The sequence below is a fragment of the Sander vitreus genome, chromosome 9 (genome assembly GCF_031162955.1).
Source record: "Sander vitreus isolate 19-12246 chromosome 9, sanVit1, whole genome shotgun sequence".
NCBI classification, from domain to species: domain Eukaryota; kingdom Metazoa; phylum Chordata; class Actinopteri; order Perciformes; family Percidae; genus Sander; species Sander vitreus.
The window spans coordinates 18907694-18933330 of NC_135863.1; the positions used below are offsets into that span (position 1 = coordinate 18907694).

General features: G+C 41.6%; 3 protein-coding genes across 3 annotated transcripts in view; 1 reads left to right on the forward strand and 2 right to left on the reverse strand.

Annotated features, from left to right (window-relative positions):
- The first annotated feature begins 1507 nt into the window (after positions 1-1507).
- Positions 1508-4704, forward strand: cks2 (CDC28 protein kinase regulatory subunit 2). The gene is made up of 3 exons (XM_078259079.1): positions 1508-1712; positions 2477-2604; positions 4146-4704. Exons 1-3 carry the CDS (start codon positions 1654-1656, stop codon positions 4187-4189), a joined length of 231 nt encoding a protein of 76 aa, XP_078115205.1. The 5' UTR covers positions 1508-1653; the 3' UTR covers positions 4190-4704.
- On the reverse strand, positions 4542-6935 carry cimap1d (CIMAP1 family member D). The gene is made up of 4 exons (XM_078259925.1): positions 6896-6935; positions 6072-6182; positions 5551-5664; positions 4542-5274 (listed from the first exon to the last, which is right to left on the reverse strand). The coding sequence occupies exons 1-4, from the start codon at positions 6933-6935 to the stop codon at positions 4787-4789; spliced, it is 753 nt and encodes a 250-aa protein (XP_078116051.1). The 3' UTR covers positions 4542-4786.
- Positions 6936-9808: 2873 nt separating this feature from the next.
- The window catches only part of cpamd8 (C3 and PZP like alpha-2-macroglobulin domain containing 8), a 40979-nt gene continuing 25150 nt past the window's right edge, over positions 9809-25637 (reverse strand). Inside the window, exons 31-44 of the mRNA XM_078259080.1 lie at positions 23367-23532; positions 22670-22756; positions 22333-22469; positions 21897-22052; positions 20912-20974; positions 18391-18662; positions 18204-18291; positions 15467-15541; positions 14948-15053; positions 14620-14730; positions 14326-14538; positions 12773-12847; positions 10545-10746; positions 9809-9927 (exon numbers count right to left, since the gene is read on the reverse strand). Of these exons, the coding sequence (XP_078115206.1) occupies position 9927; positions 10545-10746; positions 12773-12847; positions 14326-14538; positions 14620-14730; positions 14948-15053; positions 15467-15541; positions 18204-18291; positions 18391-18662; positions 20912-20974; positions 21897-22052; positions 22333-22469; positions 22670-22756; positions 23367-23532 (1752 nt within the window). The 3' untranslated portion in view covers positions 9809-9926. The remainder of the gene's footprint in view (positions 9928-10544; positions 10747-12772; positions 12848-14325; positions 14539-14619; positions 14731-14947; positions 15054-15466; positions 15542-18203; positions 18292-18390; positions 18663-20911; positions 20975-21896; positions 22053-22332; positions 22470-22669; positions 22757-23366; positions 23533-25637) is intronic.

The window sequence follows — 25637 nt, forward strand, 5'->3', positions numbered from 1 at the left end:
TAAAGCAAGAGTTTATTTTTCATGTACTTACAAATCAGTGACTGGGAAAAGTGATATATGTATAAGGCCTAGAGAGAAAATATAATAGATGACCATTCCTCTGTGTATAGCTTATTATGAAATCACAACAGTAATTATTGAAATATAAAGAATAAAAACTAATACGTTAGTGGAAATATGTCACATGTAAATGGTGAGCAATATATTTTGTGATATATCCATCCATCCATCCTGAGCTGCCTGTGATATAAGTTTAGAAAATATTAAGTGACAAATTCACCTAGATACAAACTGAAATCCTGAAGATAACAATATCATAGGTTATCTGACAAATGTGGGCCTATATTTGAATACATTCAAATGAGGTATCTCACAATAATTGTGAGATACCTTAAATTAATACACGGTTTAATTATTCCCTTTGCCTCAAATCAGCCAACAAGTTAAATAATAAATATATTATTTTAAGAGCCCTACTAAGACGCAATTATTATAAAGCCTATATTACATTATTTGCTGCATAATCCTTTGGCCTCTTAAGGGACAAGGGCAAAACAGCATACCGTTTATGTAGTGCTGCATATAATTAAATGCACCATATGCTATCCCATAAATGCAAACAAATTAAAGTTGAAAATGACTCTTCGGCAGGCAAAATAAAGAGAACGAGAAACAAGATAAGCTAGAAAAATAACATGAAGGATGACAACAAAAAAACATTTTAAATACTAGATTTATATAGGCCATTTATAAAAGCCGTATTTCATTGTGGCTTTGGTTAGATTGATCTCCAATTACATTCTATATTCAACTCTATTTCAAACTCACTGTAGGCTATACATGTATGGAGCATGGACTGTATAATATTACTGGTATGGAGTAATGTTAGCCTATAATTGTGTTCAAGCTTTGTATTTAGGGTTCGTATTTAATATCGAAATGTTGGTTACACCATACATATGCCTGAACTGTCAGTATATCAGCAAAAAACATAGCCTACATACTCCAGTAGGATTGATATTGGCCGAACATTTCAATATTAGTAGTTGAATTCACCTCTACCAAGCGCTTTTGCACTTTACCCCTGGTGATATTTTGCCTCCCATGTCGAGTTATTATAATACATCAAAGATTCTCTATTACATCCATGGACGGGCTCCAGCAACCCGGGGAGCGAGGAGACAAGGACAGGAAGAGTCGCAACGTGGCAGAGGAAGTCCTGGTGAAGTACCAAAACGTTTTCAAATACATCGAATATCTTCCCTTTCAAACACGTATTTGAACCATATGGCACAAACCCGAAAGTTAAGATAATAGCTGAAATGGACGTTTTTAAAAAGAATTACGGGGAAAACACACCTGTTGTTGCAAACCATGCTTCCTAGATGAAGAGTTGTGCTTTCACAGCCAAGTGGTTTATCTTCCCAAACATAGACAATCTAAGTAGATGGGGCTTCCACGTGCTGCCGTCTTGACCAATCAGGGGATTGCGGGGAACCGTTGGGGTTTGAATTGTTCTCTGAAAACAGCGGCAGATGACAGCAGCTTGTTGCGCTCGCAAACATTGCTAGTAAGTTAGTGAGCTAAGTTAGCTTCTTCACATCACCCGAAAACAACTTCCCGGACTTCAGCTTTGACTGCTATCGACTGAAAATGTCGAAAAAACAGATTTACTATTCTGACAAGTATAACGATGAGGACTTCGAGTACAGGTATGGTTAACATGTTAACGTTTTTGGCATTTGCTAACGTTTTCAAAAGTCAGTTCTCTTGTGTTCGGTAACGCCAAATCACGGTAAAACTGGTTATGTAAGCTAACTTTAGACAGCTCAAAATCATGTAACGTATCCTGACAACTTCTTTTGAAATGGGTAGCCAATTTCGTGAAATACGGTAACGTTACTGAGTAACGTCGTGTAATTTAGGTTAGCGTTACGTTAGCTATCTACCTAAGCCTCGAAAGTAACCCAAGCTAACATAACCAAAACAACTCCTGATCCACGTAACAGTAAGCACTATGCTAACCGTTACGATAACGTTAAGGGTGAAGTTAATGTTAAAATCGGTTTGGTTTGAACGATGTGGGAATAAGGCTAGCGTTACTTCCGCTGCAATGTAGCTTAAAAAAAAAAAAAAAGAACTAACGTTAAATCCTAACTTAACGTTACATTACCTAATAAATAAATTGTAAATTGAGGCCTCGAGCGTCAACGTTAACGTTAGTTAGCTATCCTTAAGATAGGATAATATTACAGCTTTATTGATACCCAGCGGTTGTTGCAGCAGTAACGTTACAACAGAAACACCATACATAAATAAAGTAACATAGAATACAAACTGCTGTGTATTATTATTATTATTATTATTATTATATTAAAGTTACCAAAACTTGCCTTCATCCTTAAGTCAACATACTGTTTGACCATCCTTTAAAATATGTGGGTAGTTCTTAATTGTTTTATTTATCTTCCCATAGACATGTGGTGCTTCCGAAGCAGCTGTCTAAACTGGTGCCCTCCTCCCACCTGATGACAGAAGATGAGTGGAGGGGACTGGGGGTGCAACAGAGCCAGGGCTGGATTCACTACATGATCCACAAACCAGGTGAATGACGGTGGACTTAAAAATAGGTTCACATTTTCAAGTTTTGTCTTGAAACGGTGCTCACAAGCCCACGTGTATATTAAACGAGCTATTGCTTATTGCAACCATCTTTTCTGTCCATGTTGGTTGGGGAGAGATCTTTTCTTACATGGTGTCTACAGGAGATGAGGGACAAAATACAATACGTTTTTGCACAGAAAAAGCAAAAATGTATTGTATTTTGTCATGCTCAGCCAAAGCAAATATATGGTTTTAGCAGTCTAAAATAGTCTAATCAAATGGGTATTTCTAACGTTGGAATAGTATGTGTTACTATCACTTCACTACAGCTCAGTAAGGAAACACTGTAGGGAAATGCAAAGATGGGATTTTGTATTTAAAAGACTGTAAATTTGGAAAATACCTTCTTGTTTTTGTCTGACTCTGACTGCTGAAGCTTCATTTTAGCTTTAGTTTAGCTGTTGAGTGCATTTTTTTTTTTTTGCACAGGACTGGATTTTGTCTATTCTTACATTGTAGTTCGCCACGAAGGGATCTCTTCATGATCTGTAATGATTACAGTGAAATGGTATTGTTCCATTTTTTTTTCCCCGATACCAATACTGTGATACAATACTTTTTTTTTTTTTTTCCATACCAATTTTATAAAAATCCATTTTAACAAAAAGAAACTAGAACATTACGGCACAAATCTTTTTATTTTGTTTCCCCTTCTATGCGTAACGTGGAGTTTTTCCTGCCTCTTCAACATGTAATGTTAGACAATCACCGGCATTATTAGATCTTGGTTAGTCTCACTTTGCCAGACCATCCTCCACACGCTGCGGAGGAGGGGTCTGGCTAGTCTACATAGCATTCAGTCATAGAAGAAAAATGTGCTCTTTATTGGCATTTCTTTAAACCAATACAATCGTCATGGGCGGCTCCGCACGGTGCCGCTGCAAAATAGCCTCGGGAAGGAAATTAGCTCTCTCCATCGTTTACACGCAGCTGTTCTAGCCACTCCAATATTAACTTTGGTCTCGTTGCTTTGCCTGTCACGTTGTTGTTTTTTAATCCCCTTTTCGCTTCCCTGGCGAGTAACCCCCCCCCCCGGCATTCGTCACGGTGCCAATAGGTGTAAGAGGGCGAAATGCAGAGGTATGTCCCTCTTTTGCTAACTTATTTTAAAGATGGAGGCGCGACATGACGGCCGTCATTCGAGCGAGTCGCTCGTATGTATTCTGAATGATTGTAAATGACAGATTCTATGCCTACGAGAATACTTTGATTAGTTGGTGGAAGTAATTACACATGAATGAGCACATATTTGTGAAAGAACAAAGTTTTTTATTATTTTTTTTGCTAAGAATCAACTCAAAAAATGACACAATGTAGTTTAAATAGCTCCGAGCATGTGCCATTAGACTGCAATGAAAGTTATATATGCACACGGAGCACAGCTGTGTGCATGAAGGTACACTGTATGGTGTAACCAGTACCACTGTACTGTAGTGAGTAGATGATGCTGACAGATACTTCTTTTTTGCTTTACTCTCCAGAGCCACACATACTGCTTTTCAGAAGACCTCTCCCAAAGGATTAAATGGGACCCATCTGTAAAATGCCTGTATCATCTTTGCTGATTTGTATCGTCTTTGAACCATACATCTCTTCTACATACATATCTACATATGTTCTAATGTATTGTGTAGAAAACCCTTAGTTACATTGTGTTTTTTTGTCTTTTCAAAATTCCCTCAATTTTTAGAGGTAATGAGAGGCAAACGGCTCGATTCCACTGTGAATGATAACCTTAAAAACAATATGAAGGTGAAAGTGCCTGACAATTGTACATTTTAACACATTTTTTTAAATGTCTTTTGATGCCATTTTGTTATGATTTTCTTTACCGAGTATCGCACAGGCAGGTTTTTCTTTTTCTTTTTCTTAAGCCCATTATTTTCCCAAAAGAGCTTTCTGTGTTTTCCTGTTCTTTAAATGTATGTTTGTGTTGTGTACATATTATTATTTCTAGATATTATAAATGTTGATATTGAGTCTTCGATAATTCAACATGCCCTTTGTTGCTGAAAGAACAAAATTAAATATACTTCTTCACATACGTTTCCTCATGAATTTTCTTTTCCTTTTTTTTTTCTACCAGATTACAGAATTCTCATTTTTGGGAGTGTAAATATGTTCAGTCAGAAACATTGACAACTAGTGGAGTAACAAATTCCGAGTGTCTAATGCCCAGGGAGTAGGTTGGTGCCCGGGCCTTGTGAACTGTCACTTTCTCTGGATTGTAAGTTCCAGGACCAGGTTTCTTGGTGGCATCTCTTGGTAAGTCGTGACGTCCCAGCATGGAAAACGCCGGCTGCCTGGGTAGATAGACACTTGGGTCCGTACTGTTGTACCTGCAAGGCCCTGGCGTCTTGGCGAAGTCCACAGATGGTCCCCCTCTGCTGTAACTACCTGACATTGTGTAGCTTGAGCTGGATTGCTTGTTTGGAACTTGAGGGCCCATGAGCGGCGGGAGACAGTACCTGTTGGGAGCAGGCACTGAGTCAACGCTCCGGTAGTGTGTTCGAGAGCCCATTGTGTAGGACGGAGGTCTGTGCTGGAGGTTGCATGGTGGGGTTTTCTCAGGGCTGTACGCACCTGGTCCAGGCGTCTGGGATAGCTCCTCTAGTGAACAGAAAACCGTTTAATAATATAAACCGTAATCTCAGCAGCATATGGTAGAGTGTGTTTACTTAGTGGGGTTTAGATTTTCAGTTGTAACAGCTGACACTGGCTCTCTAGAGGTAATGCCAAAAACAAATGGTTTTTGTACAAGGGTTCATCCTTTCACAATAATGGAGCAGTTAGTTCGGTCTTAGTTAAAAATGCATCATTACAGCATGTGCGTGAATCTGAAACAAAATGTGCACTAAAAATAGCAGTTATTGAAGAGGAACTTACTCTGTGCTTTTACTCTGCCCAACATTGAGTATGCAGGTGTGCCATCCCTTCCAAAACGAGTGATTTTTGCATCAATGTGATACTGCGGCCCTGGACTTGAGTCAACACAATACACTGCAGCAAAAGTAAATATTTATGATCAATTTAAAATATGTCCTCTGTCAGTTTGGTTTGATCATGCAATGGTCCTAAAATAGACTGGCTACAGAATTAGGAGGCGTTGTCTCCCACTACAGGCTCTAATTTGACATTACACCAATTAGGATGTGAACACTTGTGATGCATTTGAGGACATTGAATCATTCTGAAAAGATAAACATCAATAAATGTCATATAAATTGTTTATAAAATAGTACAATTGTAATGTTTTTGTATGTTCTTGATAAGATGTATGGCTTTGAAATCAAAGTTCTGACCAAAATGATATCAAAGCATTTAATTACACAATTAACAAATATTTCCTCTGCAGCTGCAGAGCTATATGGTAATCTAAAATTTGGAGAAAGAGATAAAGAACTCACTGGTGTCACTCATCCTGCCATGGAAAGAATAGGCAGGGCTAGTTGGCTTGGTGAAGTCATGGCCCATAAATCCAATGGTGGGAGGAAGCCCATAGCGACCAGGACCTGGCCCTAGAGACGTGGGGAAATATCACAGCCTTTACACACACACGTATTCATTATATAAAATGTTTACCGTGCACAGATGACACTGTTGTGCAAGTGGCAACAGTTTCTGTGTGAATCATGGCTTCTGTAACTAATGTAAGCAGCTGGGCTTCTTCTGCAATGTTGTGTGTTATAGAAAAACAAGGTTAGTATACTGTATTTCAGCACCAGCCAGTGAGCAAGAAGAATGCAATGTCCACACATTTGCAAAATTACCGAATTTTACATAACTGTGACTACTTATTTGACCATCTGATAAACTCCCATATGAGAGGCAAGAAGGATCTGCATTAGACCCGCATCACCACGACTTATAATTAGCCCTAGAGCTGCATCTGATCGTTGTCTATCAAGTGCACTGCGTCAGACAAACAGCCAGCGAGCAGGATGCAGCACACATCAAGACAACCCAGAGCAAAGTGTTACGGCACCATACATGTCTTCAGTGGCATGTGCGCAAGCAGAGCAAGTGGGGAGCATTTTTTTCACAAAAAAAGAGCGAGTCCTGGCAGGTCTGCACACTGACAAATCCTCTGCTCAATGTTCCGCCTTTGAAATTATGAAATAACCGACTGGAGCATAGCTAATGCTATGCATGCCTATACACAAGATGTATAGTTTTATACACATTGATTTACATAATCACAGTAAAAAGTAGCTTCTATTGATGAACTCACCTTTTTCTCTTCCTGCTATTACTGAGTATCTTTTCTCCATTTGGCTCTTTGTAGAAGTGACGGATACTTCAGGAATTCCTCAATGAGATCAATACTACAGAAACATTCATACAAGCATGTCAATCATAACAACAAGAAGCTGGCTAAAGAAAAAATGATTGACAATTCTAAAAATCAAAACCTTTAAGGCAATTATTTGTTTTGTTTTTGCACCTTACCAAAGGTAATTCCCCCTTTCAGCCAGAATGGAGGCAGGCTGCATACTTGGAAATTCAGTCGTTAAGAGGAGCACCTTGGTGGTCTTTCTTCAGATATCACAATATTGTTTCTCCAGGATCCAGCATCACCCGTACCCTGGCTGACAGTGAAACCCAGAGCCCTGGATGATCCAGAATCAATCCCTAATTTCCTCTGAAACAATCAGGAAACCTGAGACGTATAATACATATCAAAGTGTCAACAGCACACTGGATAGGGTTGTATCTATCTGCCTGTTTGTCCCTTTGTCCACCTGTGTAGGCTCAGACAGATGAATAGGCCTTCCTCCACAGAAGTCGATGTATAGGTGCAGTCAGCTGCTACTTAGGAACAATGTCATCACTCCGATTCACTCTCATGTAATGCTAGCTCCCCCCTGCAAACCATGAAACCAAGATCCCCCCCTCCCTCCTTTCACTCTTTCGGCTCATCGCAGTGTGGAGACGCAATATCACTCTTCAGCCATGCATGCAGTTGCCACGGAGACTGCTGCGGATAGTTTGCTGCAGCCAGGTCCCCTGCCCTGCTGGCTTATTGTCACTACAGGAGCAAAGTTTTTTTTTTTTTTCCATTTAGACTGACGGGGTAATTCTACTGCATCTGCTCAGAGTTTAGTGTTTGTGAAGTTCCATAACGTTTGCCTCCAATTTGACCTTAAACTATGAACTGTTGACCGTACCAGTTCTCCATATGACCTCTTTACATTTATCAAAGTAGGAATGCAAAGAGAATTCCTATTTATTTCCCTGCTGTGAAACGGCATACTGTTTTCTTTCCTCAAACACACATACATAAAGCCCCAACACAGCAGGGTCAGATGTTAAGCACAGCATACCTGGAGCAGTTACAGGCCGAGTACCATCATTTACCAGGCCCTCTGGTTTCTCATTTTTAACTTAAGGTCAAACCGATTACCCAGATGCGGTTTAGCCCTCTTTGATCTCCTCCAATCCCAGTGATGATTTGTAGTTTGGATTTGCCTTTAAAGGCCAGATCCCGAGGCCACAGTAACTGAGAGGGTCAACAAGTGATCTGCAGAAAACAAACATTAAACTTTAACAGGCTTTTACTCTCTCCAAGCTGCTGTTTTGGTAACACATAGTACAGTGCACATCCTAACCTAGAGATTCATACAGGGAGTACACACACATGTGCATGCTTTCTGTCTCTAACACAGAAGCATGCCAGGGGTCACAGAGTCAGTTATCAAAGCAGAGGGCAATCTGAAGCAGCAGGGTTGTAATATAGCTGACTGCTGACAGGAAATTATCTCCAGACTTAACTAGCCTTTCAAAGGAAATGGAGCAACACAGCTTTCATAAACTGCAGCTCCTCTGCTAGTGGAGCATATGCATGCACTGTGCTCCATCTGCAGAGATCGTATTGTTCTAAAAAGTCAAGGGATTTCTTTCCTACAGTTATACAAAGTGTAATAGCACAAGCTTAAACAGAAGAGTGTGGTAACAAAGTGCAGGAGCTAATGACTTAAACCCACGTGACCATATCAATGACTGGACATATGAGCAAGTCTAGTGTCTGCCTGTTAACCACCACATCAAAACCTGAGAGCGTAAAAGGCAACAAAACCAAAAGCTTGGATTGTATACAATTTTATTCTCGTTTGTTTTAAAAAGCACACATTTTGATATGAGTAGGGGCTCAATTAATCAAATTTGGTCCATTTACAGAAATTCAAAACGTCATTCTTAATTTTTAAGTTGATTGCTTAACAAATCAAAATTGAGCAAAAACAAAAATAGCTTATGAACTGTACAATCAAATCTTAAGGTAGGTAAGGTGAAAGGTGACTTGAGAGTAGATGATGTTGGTGCCTTGGTACGACTGGTGTGTCCTGGTGGACCAGTTTGAGTCGGTCAGAGACCTTTGTTACATGACAGTCCGCTTCTCCGTCGTTATGTTTCCTGTCAACCTCTACTGTGCTGTCTAATAAAGGCAAAAGCCCAAAGAAACATTTGAGCTTATGTTTCCGTAAAGCATATGGTTAGCATATGTCTTTTTCCAGCAGGATACCAGCACAGGAATTACATCAAACATTTCAGTAATTGGGTTAAAGCTTGCTATGAAAGAAGAAGAAAAAAAAGCCTTTGACAGAACATATCTGTGTTTGAACTCAAAGAACCACAAGGGCAGAAAGTTGACTGTATTGCCGGGCAATGACAAAAAAAATAAAATAAAAATGATATGACCTCTAGCTACAAATAAATACCACAGATAGAAAATATAACAAAATATTTTGCTTAAAGTCAGGTGTAATTACAAACATAAATACTTGATTATTTCTTCTAGTGATTATAAAGGCAGTACAGTGAATAACAAAGACGCTATGGTGCCTATTGGTGACCAGGAGTCTGGAGGAAGAAAAATAAAAGTCTGGAGGACACTACTTTAATAGCTGTGTCATACACTGTTACATCCAACCACACACACCAATGTATAAATGCAGACTGCATTCAAAATGAACACACACACACACACACACACACACACACACACACACACACACACACACACACACACACACACACACACACACACACACACACACACACACACACACACACACACACACACACACACACACACACACACACACACACACACACACACACACACACACACACACCAGGCCATCTCCATCATCTCTTCCTTCCAGACTGAACATGTCCCAAGTCTCTCTTCTCTTTCCATTCACTAGCATATTCACAAATAATGTACAATTTGGAGGTGGGTATGGCTTCACTCTGTGAGCGTTTCTGTGGACGACAAGAAAACAAAACAAACTTTCTTTATGAGATCATCTCAGACCCTGTTAACACTTATTTCACTGAATATAAATCTTTAATGTGTGACAAACCATGAGTGACCAGTGACAAAATTTCATTTCTGCAAATAATTACCCATAAATGCTATTAAATCACAGTCTACTTCTTACGTAATGATTTAGCAATTTAAATGGGCACTGTAGCACCTGGGGCTGTAAATACCTAATGTGTATGCATCTGTGTCTGAAAGTAGTCCCCAACAAACGCACGATTTACTTCTGTTTGAGTGACGTTTGCTACAGTGTCCAGGTTTTTAGTAACTAACTAGCAAAACATATTGTTTATGTGTAACCTGCTTTTAAAGATTTGCTTTTGTAAGAATGAATGAGCTTGGGGCTGGGTGCTACAGACAGGGTAGGGAACTCGGCAAGTACTAAGAGACACATTGATGTATTGTTAGTTTTGGTCCTTTCACGGGATTTGATGACAGAAAGAAACATACAGAAATAGAATAACACCAGCATTATCCTTTAAGCTCTAAAATGCCTGAGATCCAGAAACCCAAAGTCTGGGGAAAAAAAACACAAATCATTGGGAGCAGCTCCTACCATCGCTCAGGGGTGTTTTTTGTGTCCAGTGTGGGTAGCTGGGTATCTGTTGGCATGAGCACCTTCTGTTCTACATCCTCCCCACCTTCAGGAAGGTCAAAATGGTCCCCTCCGTCTGCATCAGCAAGGAAAGGCTCAGAATCTGGGTCGTATTCATAGGAGTAGTAGGACACCTCTGCCATGGACCCCTGCTCCTCTTCACCTGGAGAGATCACGGGTGGTAGAAAAATGGAGACACAAAATGGTTGATGACAATATCTCATATACATAGAAGAAGTACTGCATTTAGTTGCCAAAGAGAAAATAACTGGGTGTAATGGAGACCTAAAGGTACCCTGTGGAGTTTGTGACCCCTAGAAGCTTATGGAGCAATGTTGTTACATATGGGTCTCTGTGTTGTCTGTTCTCGCACATGCGCATAAGAATATCCATGCATGCGGGTGATCCGGTACAGATTCCTGCCATTGGTTTAATACTACTCCACTGATCTGCAAGCAACAGTAACGTTCAAAGAAACCTAGCAATGTGGTAGGGAAGAAGAAGGCAGTAAACATGGATGTAAACTAGAAAGGTTTCAAACTTTTAAGAAAAAAACGCCTGTGCAGATGTTTTATGAGATAGAAAATACATTCAACACATTTGTTAGATCTCAAAGATACACACAATGCATTCTGGTGATTAACACTAAATGCAAACATAACTTTTGTCTGTTTACAAGAAAACTCCACAGGGAATCTTTTATATCCTGTACATGTGCAGCAGTACCCCAGCACAGACAGTAGGGGTCCCTCCCTGCTTAAAATGTTGTGTTCTGACATAGCACGCACGCACGCACACACGCACACACACACACACACACACACACACACACACACACACACACACACACAATACGTAAACGTTTGACACTTAAATATTTAAATTTAAAGTGGTTAAAGTGCATGCACATGAAGGAACATTTCATCTCAAATAAAACCTGCAAGTCTGTGTATCTGGTACAATGTATGTTGTCCTCTGGTACAAGTTCACTAATAAGACAAGTCCGCACAGGGAAGCTAATTCCAGAGCTTCAGCTTCCTCCGCTGTTCCAGTGGAAACTGTCAGTTCCTTGGCATAGCCTGCCTTCACCTATTACACTCTCAGTGCACTTAGCGGGCATGTCGTCAACATTCTAATGGTTTACAATGACAGCGTTTTTACAGTACTTATTCAATCTAATCACCACAGGGTTATCATATTCTAGGTGTGTGTGTGTGTGCGTATTTGCCTGTGTGAGCATGCAATATGTGTACGTGCATGTACATATACTGTATATGTATGTGTGAGTGCATTCCTGTGGTGAGTGCGAAGCATTCGCTTTTGTACTACAGAGACCTTTGACTGAGAGTAGCTCTGTGAGCTGCAGCTACCGGCTAGGAAACAAGTCAGTGCAGGCTGTGCCACATCACACTATCTTTTACACACACACACACACACACAATGTTATGTATAGGTAAAAAATAAATTTAAATTAAAATCGGAAACAGCTCACATACCACTACATGCAATCCACGCACACACAGCATGCATGTACAGTATGCACACTTCTGCAACTTGTGAATGACTGCAGTGCCTTTTTATGTTTTTGTTGCCAAATGTAACACAGCTACATCCTCCCTCCACATGCAGCCAAACATCCTACCAGAAATTCTCTGGCTGCCTTTTCTGGAAGTGGCAGCTGATCTAAGCTCATGGCAGAGCAACAATCAAGCCTGCAGTGTGAAACCTATCCACCTATTTATCACCCGATTGTAGACATGATGTGGTAGCAGGGGAATGTGCTGCCACACACCTCAACTACGTATCTTCTTGCCTCTACTACTTCTTTTCGTCCTTTCTCTCTTTCTACCCTGTTCTTTTTTTCCCCCCCTTTCTTCTTTCATCTTGTCTCCCGCTCATCCCTCTTTGACTATCTTTCCCCCCCTTCTTTTCTCTGTTATACACTCCCACACACCCTTTCATCTCTTTGTCACTCTTTCTTCTTTCTGCCCTTGTTAAGTAACTTTCATTCTCCACATTTAAAAACAATTAACTAAAGCCTCTCTGTACTCAGTACTCAGCCTCTGCCGCTGAGTACAGATGGACTTAAGCAGGTAGATGGAGAGAAGGTTGGAGAGCAAGAGAGGTGAGATGAAAGGTAATGCAAAGTGGTGTACAAGTAGAGAAAGGTGTGGTGAAGCTGAATTTACCTGTGTGTACAGGCACCGAGGGCTGCGCAGTTTCCTGGTTTGCTATTGGTTGCCTGTCCTCCACCGTGGTCTCCACTGGAAATACAAACACATTCAAACACACACACACGTTAGATTATTCACATTTATGTGGCTGCCTCTACAACTAAAAAAAAACCTAGTAATGAATTAAACACAGTTTCAGTGTTGCATAATCTAAATACTGCCCAGAAGCATTATCCACCCCACTGAGCAACACCTCTTGGCAAAACAATGATGTACACTCAGTCTCAACAGAGGCCTGCATTAAAATCTTTTCAAAAATAGCAGGGGCCAAACCATGACCAGAGGGATGGTGTGGGGAAACAAATTGTATCTTATTCCTTTTCAAAAACAGGGAAATGGTGGCATGACTCTCCCCCACACAACCATACACAAACAAACAAGGTCAGGGAGCTCTAAACAAAAATATGATTCATTTAATGATCTACAGCATGAACCACTTGGCACAAACTGAGGTCTTTTCCCACCAAAGTTTTGTCTATGCCTTTTCCCAATCTGCTCCACAACATGAAGGCTCCTTTGTTGTTGGGCTGTGCGTCGGAAAGGAATGTGACAAGGATTTCAAAGGGCTGGACAAAAGCACTCTGTCATTTGGAGAGAGCCCTGTAATACAGCAGAGAGGGAAATAGGGTGTGTGTGTGGGGTGGGGGGGAATCAACAGGGAGCTCTCCTTAGAAAACCCATCCAGTAATCAGCTCAACACCTGAACAGCTGTTCCTACAGCTCAGATCATGGCATACACAGATGAGCATAGACACACTCGCACGTGCGTCTGAGCAGACACACATGCACACGCACGGCACACGCACACGAGTTACAGCTAAGCCAACTGACTGTGTCTGATTAAATACACAAACTCACAAGAGGACTGAGGGTACTCATACGGACACATACTCATTTCCTCTAAAGGGAGGAAAAGTTTGGCTGTCAGCCCCCCCATTGTATAAATGAACACTATGTAGTTGATACTGGCTGCTCGAGGATGTGATAAGCAGGAGTATGAGAACGTGGCTGTTTCAAAATAAAGTGAAATGTAATCTAAGTATTATTTCCTTCTGCATCTAGTAGCATTTTTGTTTCACTTCATTTATTCGGCCCGACGTTGTGTTCATGTTAGCCAATTTCTTGTTTTGCCGTAACTAATCAGTAGCTGCTGCATTGGATGCTTAGCAGCATTTAACGTTTTTTCGCATTGATCAAAGAAACCTGATATTTATATTAAAGAGTTGTTTCTGTACTTTACACAAATGTAGCTAAGAAGTTAGCTAACTATGTAAGAAGATGACGCCCACTTCTTAATCCTGCCTACTAAGTTCTGATTGGTCGATTGTTTCTCCAACCGGCAGACCTGTTTAAATCATTGAACAGATCTGAGATGTGGGTGGAGATTCAGAGGTCTTGAACCAGGTTATAGTAGTGCAAGCAGCAGCATGAGTGAATGATGGAGCCTGACTAGTTGTAAGGTCAAAGTCCAGGTGAGGCCAGGTGATGTGCGATGCGAGAGTTCCTACCGTGAGGACACTGGGACAGCGGAACCTGCTTGATGCGTGTCCCGTTTCGACAGGCAAACACCTCCATCTGACACTGGTTCTGGTACAGCTGGCCGTCTGACCCACAAACTGGCTCCCCGTCGTAACCGCAGTCCCTGTAGCAAGTGCAGCGTTCAAACTGCTCCTCCTCCAGACAGCCAAACACATTGTTGCACTGGTTCGCCTGCACAAAACCTGCAGAAAAAAAAAGTGTTTTAAAGAGACTGACGTAAGCGTGGTGTCTGTGAATCATTAGGAGCGTATTATGAGTCTCACCTATCCACTGGTTGGTTGAACTTTCCACCTCATTGCAAGTGGGTCCATCACACAGCTCCCGTGCTAGCGGACTGCTCTCGCTAACGTTGTAGAACCGGGTGGCCTCAAAGGCTGCATGACAAGCACAGACCCACACCAGCACGTTCACACATCCACACACACAAAAACAATGATGACGCTCACCATAACTGGGTCTTAAACTAAAAAAATAAAATCCAATTTTCACCAAAAAAAAAGAAGGCACTTCATAAATCATGGTGAGTTAGACAGGTTTCTTGCTCTGTAACTCTTTAAAGAGCAGTACTTAAAATATTCATCAGAGGCACACCTGGTTCGTAGTAGTCATAGATCTTGACCGAAACAGGTGCTGTCTTGCCCACAATGTATTCCCGGACAGCTTGAAAGGCCACACATGTCATACACTGGCTGGGGATCTAAGAAGGGGTGACAAACAAACACAGAAGAAATATTTACAAAAACACCTAGAAATGCGTACAAATGTAGAGCAATGCAAATAATAACAATGCATTTTATATATAGCTTTTTTTACAATACTCAAAGACAAATAAATCCACACACTAAAATACACGCACATTAATCAAACATTTAAAGCAGTTCTAAAAAAGCGAGTTTGAGTGACAATAATACAAAATATGCACTATATGATATAAACACTTTTACACACACACACACACACACACACACACACACACACACACACACACACACAACCCTGTGCAAAGACTGGTGAGTAACCCTCTCCTCATCCACCATCTCCACACAGATACAGTGTTCCCTGAAATGAGCCCTGATGGACACATCAGGGACGAATAAGGATTAAACTCACCTCATCAAAGTAGAACAACACTTTTCTCCCATTCAGCTCATATCTCTTTAGACCCACGCGCTTGTCCATCAGAAGCTGTTGAGTAAGACACAAGAAAATCATGCCGCAAAACCTGGTTTAGTCCTACAATTTTGTAGGGTATGTGTGCATGTGTCTTTGTATGTCCTTGGTGAAGAACTATAGTAAATACTATAATAAATAGTTAAATAGTTTCTAGCATTGCCCTGTGGAAACCTAGTGCTGTAAACTAGCTTAACATGTAATATGCCAACATCTTCTTTAAGGCACCATGAATTCATAATAATATATTGAAAATGAACCAAACATATATCTCCCTTATGCATTATATCTATCATGATAAAGTCAAAGCTATGGCTGATGCTGATGAAGAATGTAACTGATTAATAGTACAAAAGGCACATTCATGGACAAAGAGCACATGGCTCGTAGTGAAGCCAGCTGGACATTTGATTCTAACATTAAGGGACAACTAGTAGTCATGGACATGTAAATGGGCATAAATAGGAATCAGCACCACAGCGGGCTGGACAGCTCCGTCTCATGTTAATTAGGGTTAATTATTCCGTCAAATATTACATGTTAAACAGGTAACAAAAACCCTGGATTGACTAAAGTAGTGTTTGAAAGCCACAGAAGCAATCATGATGTTTTAAATGTCGCAAATAGGTGACGGGTGAGGTATTAACCTTATAAAGAGCGCTTGTATAGGCCTAGTTTTGTACTAAACTAAACATAAGAGTGAACTTACTGACTTTACTGAACTGAAGACGGTGAGAATCAGTGTGTTCAACAAGGCCTTTCTTAGTTCAACAAGGCTAGCTTTTCTCTGGGGTCGCCTATCAGTGCTTAGAGAGATTCTGGTATTTTGCGAACCTTGTGCACAATTGTATAATTGGGTCAGACGTGCATGTATGACCACATCTAGTAAATATGATTGTATGAATGAGTAATGGGGAAGCTGTTTATGGCAAATTTGAGTATGTTGAGCATGAGAGCCAGCAGGGATTTTTCATTCTGTCAAAGGTGGCAGCCTTTGGACAGCAGAGGTTTATGAGGTGCTCAGCCTGAGCTGGCGCCACCGACACACACACACACACACACACACACACACACACACACACACACACACACACACACACACACACACACACACACACAAAATTGGTCCCTCTGTTTACAAAAGCATTGTTTGTGTATCTAGCAACTAAACATTGCCAATGAACTCCCATAGCTCAAATGTTATATCCACAGTGGGTTCTGGGTCGTTAAACAAAGCTCATTATATTGGGTGATAAGAGGCCATGGCTGCAGTAGCTCCGAGTCAGTCACCGGACTAATCATTCATGACTACAGCTTCCATGAAAGTAACTAGACATGACTGTAGAAGCCTAGCTTGCCACCATAAATTGAGGAATGTAAGTGGCAGTCGGGCAGGCAGTAGTAAAACTCCAAGGGAGGCCAGCAGGGGTGTAAACTGAGCTTGTTAGCCACTACAACTCAGGTCAGCCTCAACTGACACACTCACAGGAGTATATGTGTGTGTTTAACATCTCCCCAGGTAGCTAGAGAGGTGGCTCTTTTAGAGGTGGAAGCCTGCAGACTAAGGCCCTATAACTGTCTAATGAGGGACAGGCTTCTGATGGGTGCCTGGGGAGCTGACCTGGATCCAGCCCTTACAATTAATCATTGCTGTCTCTCACTCAGTAGAACCATTCCTCAAATCACCCATCCATCCTACATATTCTACTTCTTTAATCTAGTCACTATTCATCTAGTAATCACTTGTTTATTACATATCTGTCTCTTCCCTCTGTTCTTTGTAAACTATACTATAAAGTCTGTACCTCACAAGGCCCAAAGAGGTGTGTGTGTGTGTGTGTGTGTGTGTGTGTTTGGACTTGTGGGCCAAGAGAGGCCCAATGGCCTCTGACCTGAGACATTGTAACTCTACGGGGATCTGAGCCAGCTGGTCTTTCTCTTATCATACCTTAAAAAAACACCATAAAAACAACCCTCAACTTAATGATCTTTCTCTTGCCTATGACACATATGAACACATGAAGACACAGCACTTTAGAGGGGCTATCCCATTTAAAGGAAGTCTTCAGGAGCTGTTCTGTCCAACTTCTTACAAAAAAAGGAGATCAGGTAATCACTTGATTTCTTACTGCTTCAACAAATGTTTACATAAAACCACACATATCCAAAGTATATGTTACATTACATGTCATTTAGCTGACGCTTTTATCCAAAGCAACTAGGGGTTAAGTGTCTTGCTCAGGGACACATTGGTTGATGTATCGCAGTGGGAATCAAACCCCACACTAAAGGCATGTGTCATATCCACTGCACCATCACCACCCCACACATATGTGTGTGTGTTTATGCAACTACAGTCAGGGATGCATCCTGTGTGTGTGTGTGTGTGTGTGTGTGTGTGTGTGTGTGTGTGTGTGTGTGTGAGAATGTGTGAATGTGTACACGTGAGCCTGGGGTTTGCAAAGGAGTCTGATGAATTCCATGACATACTGTTTCTTTTGTGAAATGGCCTCCAGATGTGGACACATCTGTCTCTCTTTCCACCTGTGGTTCAGTTTGGGCACATAACCTGACTACCTGGTCTGCCTGTCTAGCAATCTGTGAGCCACTATGACATTAGCCATTGGGTGTCTATGGGTCTCTGTATGTTCATATGCGTATTAATGTGATTACGTACCCTCTCTAGACTTTCGACATCTGCTCGGAAACCGGAAATCATGGGAACTTCTATGACAGCCATGTTGGACGATCCTGAATGGAGCCACCTGCACAGAGAGTCGGGGGCAGGATGAAAATGGAGGGTTGTTAGAAGAAGAGCTGTGCATATGTGCGATGTAGTGTGTGTGTGTGTGTGTGTGTTCTACCTGGCACAGACTTCTAAGGAGATGTGGAAGTCCATTTTGTCCTGGTGGGCAGCTGGGTCGTCATCATCGATGGGTGCCCGCCGCTTCCGATTAAGCTCAGAGCGGTTGTCAGCACGGCTCCGGGAGCGCGAGGAAGGATGACGGGAAGATGAGGAGGAGGAGGAGGAGGAGGGGGTCTGCAGGTGTCGCTCCTGAAAAGGCTCTTTCAGGTCCACCTTGAGCTGGAAGGCTGGCTTGGATACTGGGTCAGGTAGGTTGTAAGACACATCAATCTACAGACACACAGAGAGCGGTAGGAGTGCAGTATTTAAGAACATCCATTAAAATGAGACTTTAAAATCAGCCACCGTCAACTGGCGGCCCGCGGGCCACATCCGGCCCGCCAAAGCGTTTAGTCTGGCCCGCAGAATAATCATAAATTCAGAAAATGTGAAGAGGAAAAAATGCGTTCTGTTATTTAGCATTTCAAGCATTTACAGCAGGTAACATTACACAGGTAGAGCACAAACCCAGCCCCTGTATTTGCATCTCTATTCACATGCCGGGATTCTGTACAGCGATGCCCGCGCTCCACACACACAGCTGAGCCGAGATGTGTGTGCGTTAAAACACGCAGTACCTGACTGGGAACGATACAAAGAGGATTAGCCTACCAACGGCCGCTGGGGCAGATCAACTCACGCTAGTCTCGTTACTGTAGGTAGGCTACAATAAAACCTTTGTGAGTAAAAAGTCAATACTTATCAATCCACTTCCCTGTATAGACAGGCATAAATGTGTAGAAAGCGATATTTCAATCTGCTCTGTCTGCTCAGTCCACTCTTGTCCACCGCACTGTTTTATGCGAACACAGCTCTACTCTGCAAATAGCGAATTTTTACAAACAAGCTAAAACAAAAGCTGTCGGTTTGTAGTCTAACTGTTTATCTTGGTTTGCTGGGAATCTTGAAATTTGGACAAATTCTTATACATTTAACTTATCAGAGGGAAGGAGGCGCTTGTGGTTGGCAAAGCTCAACCAGGATCTACGAGGGAAAAATCTGTCTTGTTCGGTCTTTGAATTGAAAAAAACCAAAAACTATTGAGAGTCACTTGGCTACACCTTGAGTATCACAATGATATCATAGTTAAGGTTAGGTTGATTAAAGACGTTATTGCATTACTTACTCCGGCCCCCGAAGTGTCTGCTTAGAAACATTCTGGCCCTTGGAAAAATGTAGTTGATGACCCCAGCTTTAAATGCTCAGACAGAGCAGACTGACTGGATCGTAAGGAGAAAAAAAAGATGTCCGCCTTTTCCCCAGAGGATGAAGGGTACTAACCTAGCTGATTACCCAGCTGCCCTAAATATAGCCTCACAGAGCCACTAGTATGACTGTAGATTCAGTCTTGTTAAGTTAATATTTCCCTTTGTGATTAGGACATTACGTCTTGAGCTAGTACACTCAATTCTTGACCTTATTTTGGGTGCAGCTTTACTTTTTCATATGAGGATATGACCAATAACAAGCAGATGCCTTGAGCAGTCCAGATATAGAGACATACTGTATGTCAAATCAGCTGATCATTTGTCATAATGTCTGCTTTCAAAACAGGTTCTCATTTGTTTGGTATGTGTTTGAGGCAGCTATTTGGGAAACAAAAACATTTTTGTATAAAGTATCAAAATTAATACGTTTTGGCATCATCAAATGCAAACAAACTACTTAAGAGTTCAAATATTTAAGACCTCTGGCCCTGAAAAGACGTCGGCAGCACTTTAAAGCATAAACCACAAATCATATTCACTGGACACAAGACATGCTTTCAGTAGACTACTATTTCAGCCTGAGGACAACTCACTGCTTTGACGCTCTTTTTAATTTAACAGAAGATTATTATCCCCAGAACTGTACACACATTCTGAATAAACCATTCAGTTTGCAAAGCTACTAAATAATAATCCTGAGGCACAAGACACATACTCATCATATACAGCATGTCTACAAACAAACACACAGGCAGGTCTCTTTGATTTCCCCGCTCTTGTATTTCATTAGAGTCCAGGTGCTGCTGGCCTGAGGGGCTGTCAGAGGGGTGTGTTGATGCATAGAGAGGTGTGGATGGAGGGAAAGTAGAGAGGTACAAAGAAAGAAAATGTGTGTGGTGTGTGTGTGCGTGTCACTTGTGCTTTTCCATTTATGCCTTGTTTGGTTTTAAAGCAAACAGACGTTTAAGCATGGGCGATAAGAAGAAAGGACAGAATATCATCCAACAAAAAGAAGATCGACTTCTGTTTATGAAAGAGGTTTTTGTTCACTGTAACAAGGTAGGAAGTAAACAGCATCCTGTCCAGGGGACCACAGGAATCAACTGGCTAAACTCTAACAGATTACTCCAATTTAAAAAGAAATTTGGGCATTATGGAACGACTGCAACTGACCCTCCTGTACTGGCAGATTCTTGTTGTGAGCCGATGAAGCAAGCATTGCATAAAAGTTCCCTTTTTGACAATGTTCAAGACTGCAAATGTGTACAATACCTGCATGAGACAGCAGCCCTCTCCTTTAGCGCTGACAAAAAGGCCTGTGGGGATACTGGGAATCTGGAAAAGAGAGAGAAGAAAGAGAAACAAAGAGTCAGAGGGGGCAGGGAGAGGTGAATGAGTCATTTATCAAGTGAATGAATGCTGTAGGCTGCTGCTCTGCCACTAGTGGTTCCCTGGCTACTAACCAGCAGGCCTTAATTGCCCCCAATTAAGCTGACACCACTAATCACAGCAGAGGAACATGCCCAGCAGAGAGAATGCACTGCACTTTCACCTGAAACACACGCACGCGCGCACGCGCACGCACGCACACACACACACACACACACACACACACACACACACACACACACACACACACACACACACACACACACACACACACACACACACACACACACACACAGTGCCACAGTGCCACAGTGCCACAGTGCCACAGTGCCACAGTGCCACAGTGCCACAGTGCCACAGTGCCCAGGCCAAGGTGGTGCACGCCCACACTGTCAAGCATGTAATGTGTGGGCAAACAAGCCAGTAAAAAAAACAGTTATAAAATCAACAGACCAACAAGGTGCTTCTGGGAAATCCAGTCCAGTTAAGCCGGGTTTGGTTTGGCAGTGTGAAAAGGTCCTGGCTAATAAACAGCCGGACATAGAAACAGAGATTAATGTTTAATGCTAGAGTGTGGGCTCTGGTGTATAATTGCTCATCAATCACTATAATAAAGAGGGAAACGTTTCTGCATTGCATTAAAGCACTGGGGTTTCTCTTGAGGGAAATGCCACCTCTGAAGTGCTGGCAATCATTAATGGAGTTTACGACTAATGTTGATAAAGCGCCGTCGACCTGGACAAACAATCTAAAGGCAGCAGCATAGCAAATTGAAAGTTGTGCCTGATCTGCACACAAAAACACTGAGGAGCATGCCTGCCTTAAAGGAATCATTTATATTATTCACTGTTTCCATGGATGTGGTTACCTTGGCACTCTGAAGGAGTTTCTGGTTGTCCCTGTTGAGTTCAAAGGTCTCCTGGAAGTCGAGGTTGGTGGAGGCCAGTGAGATTGTGAGGTTGACCCCTCCTACATAGGACAGGATGGCATACTCCGACAGAGCCTGCAGAGCTACACACGTGTCCTGCACAGGGGGTTTAAAGACATCTACTTTACACTTGAGTTTTGGGATCAATAAATTATATATTATCTTTAGTTGCAATAGCTCATTTTCAGTGACATTGGTTTTACTAAAGACATTTGTCATTTAAACACTGCTGTGTTATCACTTTTCCATTGCTTTGATTATTAATTCTGTTTTCAAACTGCACATAGAACAACTGTTTAATTGTATTAGATCACAGTGTGATGCTGCGACAAGTGGCTGAACCGAAAGACAACAGAAGCCAGAGAAGCAGGGCTACCTGTGTGGAGGAGAAGCCACCCAAGGCATTCCTCTGCTGGGAGAGCCATTTGACCACAGGCAGGGCAGAAGCCACATCCCCAAGGAGGGTGTAGGTCAGAAGACCGTAGGCTGTCATCTCCACCTCTGCTGACACCACTGGGAACAAACGAGAACTAGACTCTTATTTGTGTTACGTATTTTATTTTAGGGAATCAGACAATGTCAGATCTGTGTGGTTGGTCAATAGTATAAGCAGGAAGCAGGTGCAGCTAATGTAATTCACAGTCCTGCACTGTCTTCTACTATATTTCCAATAGGAAGCTAATATTGAATTAAATATAGTTATACAAGTATACCTGACTGAGAGAGGCCATCGCTGAAGCCCATGAAAGTGTCCTCATCTGTCATAGTGCTGCCAGTCAAACTCCAGTGGGTGAGTCCGTCTACAAAGACGGACAAAGTGAGAGCGCAGGGAGGACATCCTGTATCATATGACTCACTGTATCAATATCCTTATTGTCTGAATCTTTCAGCAACTCTGCAACCAAGCCCTGTGCCTTTATTGTATGTGGGGAATACAATTATTGTGATAAAGAAAGAACATTTCTGTGTTCCGCTAAACCCTGTCAAATCTGCCAAAACGTGCAGAAAGTTCTAGTCAAGAGGAAGAAAGGGAAATGGCCAAAGGAAACCAACAGTGTGATAAGAAACAGAGGGGGTAGGGAGGAGTGGATTGAACTACTGCTGAGCACTAGAGCCGCTTCTTTTTACAGTCGTTCCTTCCACTCAGGCTGCAGCGGCCTCAGCGCAGGAGGCTTCAACTGTAAACATGTAATGGTTTAGTGCTGTTGTAAAGAGATAAGCCAAATATTTCTACATTTCAATCTATTCTCACTGTGATTTTTTTTTTTATTATGGTGCATTAGTCTTGTTATTACAGAACCCTTTCATTCAACATCTGTTCTTCGCTTGTCACCTATTAATACATATGTTGTGCTGGTTGCTAAGCTCTGTTGCTGACTGTGTTTCTCACAGTGAGGAGTGCGGCAGTACCTTGTGTGATGGCCATGTGGTTGAGGCGGCGCAGGGCCAGCGGGGCGTAAACACTGCGTAGCAAAGCCAAGGCATATGCAGACAGGGCCGTGGTGTATGGGTCATCTGCAGAATAGGTGTTGCTCTCGAGGAAATCCTTGGCTTTGGCGACTGCCACCTTCTCTTCCTGGGCCAGACAGGACAAACACAAATGAACATGTGTCAATAGTTTAAAAGACATGGCAGACTTTTTAACAGTGGAACTTTTGTTTGAATTTTCTGAATTTAGTCTAACCAGTGTCATATCTGCAAGCAAATTTTTTCTCCAACTGGTGATAACCTGCTGTTGAAAGCTGTAAATGTGTCAGTCAAAATGTTGTATTTGAAGTGTTAAAATTTCTGTTAAAATAATAAAGCACCATTTTATACTTAAGATACAGTTTGCTTTATTATGGAGGTTCCAAAATATATAAATATGTAATAACAGTACATAACATTTTTATTAATTTAATTATTAATTGTGAGTGTGGTGTCGATGGAAGCTGTCCTGCAATATGAGACATGAGTGAAATAAAAGAGTGACTCCCAGCTGATAAAACGGGACATTGTGAATAGAGGTGTTGTGTCTCCACGGACATTATACAAATCAAAAATTGTACCAAAATAGTTTGTTCTATTTGTGAAGTTGTGAAGGGCTGCACGATATGAGGAAAACATGCAATACTGTTGTTGAATATCGCGATAACGATATTACTTGTGATAAATGAACGGATATTAAAGTGTACTCAGTTCTGCATTTCTGCTGCTTTTAATATTCTGCTAAAATACAACAAATTGCTTGTTGAATGTAAAACAAATGAAAGGAAATCATTTTCAACATTCTTTTATTGAATAAATTGAACGTTGAATTGAATAGAAAAGGCACCACTGCAAAAACAATGACATTACAATGACGTTACATTTTAAAGTGCAGTTCAACTAAAACAAAAAATCTCTGAATGTCTTTCGCGATATGTCGCAGTCTTTTGCGATGTGTTATTTGCGGCAGTTGATATCGCGGTGACGATAAAGAAAAACGATATATTGTGCAGCCCTAAAAAACGCACACACTCTGTTTAACAGAGTAGTTTGGAGGCTGCCCTGTCCAAACTCACAACCGCCTCCTCTACTCAGTTGCAGTTATTGAATAAAGATTCATTTTAGCCATTAAAAAGTTGAGTTGACTTTCATCTCATGCAGATGTGACCATCCCTCTCATCCCTGAGATGATAGGCCTCCAGAGCCACTCACTGTAATTGCAGCAGTCATCTTTTAATTAAGTGAAATTGGAAAGGGGTTGAAGGTTCTGCTTTGATGTGAAGGATACCTTTTCAGTTTTTATCAGTTGTAAAAGGACAGACTCTCAGAAAAGGCCCTTTGGGAGAGATAGCAGAGGAATGGGAGAGAGACAGATGGATGGAGGGAAGCCAGGGAGAGGAAATGCTAAATAAAGAGTCAACTATGTGGACAAACGGAGAGCAAAGGCAAAAACAATCAGAGGTTTAGAGGACTTCATACTGCCAGAGTACGTGCTGAGGAGGATTTCACCAGAATTGCGTGTAACTCTTCTTTTTGATGAGTGATGGTTGATTTTGAAGAACGCCTGAGGGCTGAAATGTCATCTAAATTAAATAGAGAAATGCATATGGAGCTAGAGTGTGCAACACCTTTTTCTTACTTTCAAGTCTAGTTCCAGTGATCAGCACCTCACTACACCCCTTGGTGTGCATTACTTTTCTATATGTTATGTAACTCTTTCTTTTCCCATGTCTTTTAGTGATTGAACAGCAGCACACATGCTGCCAATGTTAGATGACCATAAGTGAGAGAGTCAAGAAAAATCAAGCCAAAAACAGAGAGAAAAGAAGGGAGACAGGGAGGAATGCAATTAGTTGTCTTTCACGGAACTTAATTGTCTCTGCACGTCAGCCTGAATCTTTTGATGTAGTCCAAAACATGATTGGATATTAGATTAGCAGCACTGAGGCATAACAAATATGAGAAGGCTGACTGCCAGAACATCCATCTTCACAACTATCAGGAATGCAGCGATTCGTCCACACACAACCTGTACTTCACAGCAGGCTGGTAGGATGGGCTACAAGAGTGAGTGGTTTAATTGGGACTGATTAAAATACTTGCTCCTTTTAACCCGCTGACATCATAAATACATTTTTACACCACTGCATCTGCTGTAGGTGACAGATCAGGCAAAGTGGACTTACTGGGCTTGTTAAAGTACCATCACATTAA

Coding starts and splice junctions, on each gene's coding strand:
- cks2 (XM_078259079.1), top strand. CDS start 1,654: ATGTCGAAAAAACAGATTTACTATTCTGACAAGTATAACGATGAGGAC. Junction 1,713..2,476: donor GATGAGGACTTCGAGTACAG/GTATGGTTAACA, acceptor ATCTTCCCATAG/ACATGTGGTGCTTCCGAAGC. Junction 2,605..4,145: donor CTACATGATCCACAAACCAG/GTGAATGACGGT, acceptor TTTACTCTCCAG/AGCCACACATACTGCTTTTC.
- cimap1d (XM_078259925.1), bottom strand. CDS start 6,935: ATGGAGAAAAGATACTCAGTAATAGCAGGAAGAGAAAAAG. Junction 5,665..6,071: donor TGGCAGGATGAGTGACACCA/GTGAGTTCTTTA, acceptor CTTTTGCTGCAG/TGTATTGTGTTGACTCAAGT. Junction 5,275..5,550: donor GGGCAGAGTAAAAGCACAGA/GTAAGTTCCTCT, acceptor TCTGTTCACTAG/AGGAGCTATCCCAGACGCCT.